The sequence below is a fragment of the Haliotis asinina genome, chromosome 2, assembly GCF_037392515.1.
Source record: "Haliotis asinina isolate JCU_RB_2024 chromosome 2, JCU_Hal_asi_v2, whole genome shotgun sequence".
Classification (NCBI taxonomy): Eukaryota; Metazoa; Mollusca; class Gastropoda; order Lepetellida; family Haliotidae; genus Haliotis; species Haliotis asinina.
In genome coordinates, this window is record NC_090281.1 from 17,699,056 (window position 1) to 17,705,404 (window position 6,349).

The 6,349-nt window shown below is 39.0% G+C and overlaps 1 protein-coding gene across 1 annotated transcript; it reads right to left on the reverse strand.

The window, feature by feature from the left end:
* Window positions 1-1,920: 1,920 nt before the first annotated feature.
* On the reverse strand, window positions 1,921-4,978 carry LOC137272310 (small ribosomal subunit protein uS2m-like). The gene is made up of 3 exons (XM_067804676.1): window positions 4,885-4,978; window positions 4,070-4,168; window positions 1,921-2,931 (listed from the first exon to the last, which is right to left on the reverse strand). Exons 1-3 carry the CDS (start codon window positions 4,958-4,960, stop codon window positions 2,246-2,248), a joined length of 861 nt encoding a protein of 286 aa, XP_067660777.1. The 5' UTR covers window positions 4,961-4,978; the 3' UTR covers window positions 1,921-2,245.
* Window positions 4,979-6,349: the final 1,371 nt, after the last annotated feature.

Below are 6,349 nucleotides of genomic sequence, written 5' to 3' on the forward strand. Positions count from 1 at the left end.
GTTTCCTGATAATATTGAGAGAGTACAGTTTTAGTTTAGTTTAACGCCGCTTTTAGCCTGAGTGAGTGAGAGAGTTTATTTTTACGCCGCACTCAGCAATATTTATCCCAGCTATATGGCATCCTTTTAACCTGATAATAAATAGAGTAACCAGTAACCAGTACTGCTGACCCACTCTCAGTTTATAACAGAACCAACAGTCACATGCTTCTAAACATGAAACCATGTAGACCTTAGCCATTAAAATGTCTGGGGAATTAGTCTTAGGAGTTACATGTACTTGTCATGCAGTGTGAAAAAGTCCTAACCAACATGCTTTGTCTAATAATCTGACGTCAATGTTACACTGGAAAAGACAGAGCCTGGAAACAGGAGTTGTTTGTTTTTCTAGTCTTGCAACATAAGCCACACATAATGGGTAATTTGTACAAATACTAGAACACCACTTGTTTTGTCTGAATACATCAAAATATATTTGATCCATCTTCTTCAGTGGAATAAATGATCCAAAGAGGATAGTGCTGTTTCCTGTTACACTTCAGTCCATTTAGAGTGTGTTGTTCAAACATAATATTGATTTGAAAAGTTGAGTTTCAAGAATTGATAGTTAAACATCACTCACAGTAACATCTCTCATGACTTATGACTTCCTGTTTATGTCACATTTCTTTGCTTATGTGGAGAGATGACTTGATTGGCTATGGGTATTAGAAATGCAATATACCACATATATTTATATTTATTAAGTACAATACCCTCTTGTTTCCCCAAACAGAACTGTGGATGAGCCTTTGTGGGCTGCAACATTATACGTGTATACAATTAGTTCTAAGTTTTTTTTTTCAACACAGAGGCATTAGCGTGAGCATATGGGTGTAGCTTGTCTACAAATCCATCCTTGAATATGCATGTAAGTCAGTTATCACATGATCTGGTTGCGAAAGGTGTTCTCTGAATCTGAATAGGTCTTATATATTATTTTCTTACTAATTTCAGTAACTATTGTAAAAATTAATTTTGACAAATTGTAAGAGCTGTTCAGTCAACTGCACCAACTCACTGCTATTAATACCAACCTTAATTAGATGAATATTAACTTTAAAAGTATGTGTCCAGGGAATTCCAAACAACATAAAAGTCTATTACCTGCACTTGCTCCATTTGTCAAGAGTACGGGTGAGACAGTCTTTTGTCTCCAAAATAATTGCATCTGGTTTTCTTTTTAAACTAATCTCTGTAAGTGATGTTCCATGTATACCTGTGATGCATATATTTTGATGTAACTTATTTTTTTAATACCAGTCCATATATATAAATATATAATAGATAAATGTTTTAATCATCTGGTGTTTTTGTTGTGAAATACTTAGAAGTAATAGAAACCCTTGTTTGTTGCTTAACTTCATGACATATTTTGGCATCTCAAATGTTCCAGCTTCCGTGAGTGAGTGAGTAAGCTTGGTTTTATGCTGCTTTTGGTAATATTCCAGCAATATCATGGCAGAGGCACCAGAAATGGGCTTTACACATTGTACCCATGTGGGGTATCGAGCCCAGGTCTTTGGCATGATGAGTAAATGCTTTAACCACTGGGCTACCCCACCACCTCTCCAGCAGTAATGATGAAAGTGCACAATATAGTTTAAATGCAGGACCGGAGCAATAACATTCTCAACCAGTTCTCATTGCTTCAAAATTGATACAAATTGGAACTGAATAAAACTGACAATTATATACATTTGGCTTCATTCCAGCTGGACAAGTCACAAGTTAGGAGGACTAGTGAAATATGATTTCAGCTGTTCCTCCAGGATATTCTTGAAAAACATTCTGAGAAAAAAGCAATAATGCCTGGTTAACATAAGTGATATTTTTCTGCAACCCGCTCCACTGTTTTCCAAAAGAACACTGACAAAGACCTCTTGATTCTCAAGTTTAATCCAAGCACTAACAATGAAATCATATTATGGCATACACACATCTTTGTCTATTTATGTACAGAATATTGCCAATGATGCAATGGTAACAAACTGAAGAGACTGAAGAGACTGCACACAGGTTTCTATATACCTTGAATCTTTCGCAGTAATAATTATACATGGTTTTATGTACAAGGTAATTTAGTTTTGCTACAAATGAAATATGAAACATTTCCCTCTGGTAACTCAAGTCAACTTCTGTTGGACATTTTCATACACTTGGTTTATGTCCAGTTTGGTCCTTCCCAAATAGTCCTGACACCAATCTAGTCCTGCTCCAAGCCGTCCAGCCTCCGTTTCTTCTTGCCAGCTAGTATAGCCTTTTTGAACAAATTACAGTAGTACTGCACCGTCACTGGAGTATCATCGTTACCCGGGATAGGATACGTGATGAGGCGGGGATCACAGTTTGAGTCAACTATCCCTACGGTCGGGATCAGAAGCTTAGCACTGTCCGTAATTGCAGCATGAGGCAAAAATGCATTGTTCTGTGTGTGGAGGAAGATACAGAGATCAGGCAACCGGGTGACTGTGCCAAACTGGATGGTGGCATTTGTGAATGTTCCTCCCTTCCAGAACCTACAGTGAGAGTACTCATTCACTTCCAGTGCAGTTCGTTCCACCCATGGCATTGTCTGTCTGTGGCGAGACAGGAACAGGATGATGCCACCACGGTAGGCGATGTGAGCAGTGAAGTTGAGGGCATCTTGGAACAAAGTCAAGGTCTGGTCAAGATCAATGATGTCAATACCAAGGCGGTTGCCAAACAGGTAGGGTGCCATGTATGGATCTCTCAGTCCTTCCTTGTGACCAAAATGTACCCGTGCCTTGAACATATCTCTCACTGTGACCAGATCTCGAACACCAAAATAGTCATGGTGTTGTAAACTCTTGGCTGCAACATCAACATCTGCAACATCCTCAGATAATGGAGATGCCTCAGCAGCTGCAGCTGAGAAATAAAACGATAATTAAAACAGTCTTTCTGTTAAATAGAGCAGGTAATACACATGGGTTGGGAACTGGGTGAAAAACAAATCCATTGATTATTATCTCATTAGTTATTCTAATTTCGGTTCATGCATGAATAATGAAGGAAGTAATAATATACTGAAAATCATTAAATTTACATGGCAAATGTGAGAGACCTAGCATTAACAAAATGACATATCAATCAGAAGCTCATGTACAATTGTCAACACATAATCATTCAAGAGACAGTGAGTGAGTAGGGAGTAAGGAAGAAAGGTTTTAACAATATTCCAGCAATATCATGGCTGAGGATGCCAAAATGGGCTTCACACATAGCAAGCATCCTTAACAAAACTTGAAATGTGTGCAGTCTTCATTGATCATCAGCACTATACATCAGTCATACTGGTGTTACTCCATACTGAACTAGCAGCAAAAAAAGTTTATACCCATTTTTTGTGGTGGATGAATTTTAAAAAGAAAGTGTTTCATCAGTGATGATGTATTTAATACATATATCATCACTGTATTTTGTTCATCGTATGTCCACAGTGTGGACTCTGTGACTCTGTTCCGTCTTTTCATAACATTTGTAATTTCTTAGATAGATGCAGTTTTCAGAAGTGTGCTTTCTTTTACCCTGAGCTTGGTATTATTGCCAGCCAGAGACCATGTACTGGTATATGGTCTCTGCTGTCAGCTGATAAGTTCACAGGAAGGACTATGAACATTAATTTCTTGATATATGTCAGACTGACGATCTTACAGTCTGTTGTTTCAGAACAGAAATGTTTGAGTGAGTGAGTTTAGTTTAACTCCATACTAAGCAATGTTCCAAATATGTCTCGGTGGTCTGTAAATAATCAAGTCTGGATCAGAGAATCTAGTGATCAACAGCATGAACATCGATCTACACAAATGGGATACGATGACATGTGTCAACAAAGTTGGCAAGCCTGATAACCTGATCCTGTTAGTCGCCTCTTATGACAAGCATGGGTTACTGAGGATCAATTCTAACCTGGATCTTCATATGTTATAGGCATGTTAGTAATACGTTTGTTGATGCTGTTACTACCTTCATTCAAACTGTCATCATGAGGGTGATTGACACATACCTTTCTGCGATGTAGGAGATGTACTACTTGAATATCCTTTCTGGGAGGAATTGTGTCCCCTTGCTTTCATGGCAACTGGGCAGGAAACTGTGACTCTTCCTATCGAAACAAATAAAGGAGTCACATCATGTGATCTTACATCACCCTAACTGGAACATTTCAGATATATACTAATCCCCATTCACTATGCATGCAGTAACAACTGGTCACAAAGACACAGCTCCACTTGACATTACAAACGACAGAACACTGTGGAAATAGTCCCCTGTTCCAAAGTTCCAACAACATTCATGTGTGGAAATCTCAAGAATATTTTGGGCACATGCACTAGTTTGAGGCCGTAAGTCACCATGCCTTACCACGATCCAAGTTGCAGTTATATAATCGTGACCAACTCTGAAGCTTCCCATGGACTTCATCATGTTCATAACTATGAACAAAACCAGTAATCACGGTACCCAAGAAAACCTGCACTTTAACATTTGGGGATGATTTTGGTTGTCGTTTCACAACGCATGTAGGAATGTTATAGTTATATGGCAGTGGTCTTGAGCAATCAAGTCTGAACCAAACAATCCAGTAATCAATAGCATTAGCATCGATCTCCGGCGGTTGGAAATCTCTCCTGAAATCGATTCTAACACTAACGTATAGCGGCAGCAGAGAGGCCACAGTGCCACGCATAGAAGCGAAAACCGGGGATCTAAAAAGAACACAAATTCAAGTCAACACAAACGAGTTAGTTTGGCTCAACGCTCCCTATGGGCAGTAATTGTGTTTGTTATCGTATACAGTGAAATAGATCTATGCCTCACCATTGTTCTTTAAAACAGTTCGGAATGAAAAGAATCGGCATGCCAGAGCACGACTCTTGCTCAAGGGCGCAGACATCTTGTTTCAAGGGAAAGCACTCTTGAGTGATGCAAATCGAAGACCATCAACAAATTTGTGAGTGAGTGAGTTTAGTTTTACGCCGCACTCAGCAATATTACAGCTGTATGGCGGCGGTCTGTAAATAATCGAGTCTGGACCAGACAATCCAGTGATCAACAACATGAGCATCGATCTGCGCAATTGGGAACCGATGACATATGTCAACCAAGTCAGCGAGCTTGACCACCCGATCCCATTAGTCGCCTTTTACGACAAGCACAGTCGCCTTTTATGGCAAGCATGGGTTCCTGAAGGCCTATTCTACCCCGGGACCTTCACGGGTCAACAAATTTGTGAGGCAACGATATATGTATATGCGTATTTGTTACCAGCATCATTCTAAATATATCTGACAATATTCAACATTTGAAAACATCTATATATTTGCCAGGTGCCTTTCTTCTCGTTTGTATTTAAAGGTAAGATTTCGCGTGAATGCGTGATTGAGGGACCATATAATTTATGGCGGGGTAGCGTGCGTGCGTGCGTGTGCTGTACATGCAACTTCATAACAATCATCACCCAACCATTTCCCCAAGTTTTTTGTTTCCAACCGGGCTCGGCATACGTAGGAGATGATGTTGAGACACTTTCCAGAGACACATCATCACAGCATGAATACACCCACATCCTCTCACTGCATTCCTCCCTCGTAACAAGTACTTAACAGTGTCAAAATTTTAAAGATAGTCCGTTAAATAATTTTTTAAAATTGTTTTTAGATATTAATTCTGCCCAAACCTCACAGAGTTGGTCTGGTGTTTTGATTATATATGGTTCATCGTTTCATTGAGTATTATACGGACATTAGTTTTCGAGGTCGATTCAGATTCACTAGTGGTGTGTCGATTCATCGATACGTATCGATCCATAGGTCGTGTATACGATACGATGGACCACGATACATCAATTTACATTTGAATATTACCGAATCGAGATATCTGTTATATTTTAAGAACAACATACATTTGTTTGATGATTAAAATATATGCATATTATTTTCCCTAGATAGTTTTCTCGGAAATTCTTGCGTCAGGAGCGGTATAAAACAGTACTCGCATTGTAACTGACGTTCGCAAAGTCAGTGTATAAACTTAATTTTCTCTTTTCCGGATGAAAATTCAAAATCGACGGTGGAATAGTACAAAATGGTTTTGTTTTGATCTTAAGGTATTTTACAGATGGTGTTAAACTGAACTGTGATGTATCGTGATACGTATCGTATCGCCACCCTCGTATCTTGATTTGTATCGTGTCACAGCTTCAGTGCACAATACCATGGCAATATATCGTCGTGACTAAGAGTTTAGTATCGTGATGTATCTTATCGCAGGTTGTATGCGAAAA

Coding starts and splice junctions, on each gene's coding strand:
- LOC137272310 (XM_067804676.1), bottom strand. CDS start 4,960: ATGTCTGCGCCCTTGAGCAAGAGTCGTGCTCTGGCATGCCGATTCTTT. Junction 4,169..4,884: donor AACTGTTTTAAAGAACAATG/GTGAGGCATAGA, acceptor TTGTTTCGATAG/GAAGAGTCACAGTTTCCTGC. Junction 2,932..4,069: donor ATCTCCTACATCGCAGAAAG/GTATGTGTCAAT, acceptor TTTATTTCTCAG/CTGCAGCTGCTGAGGCATCT.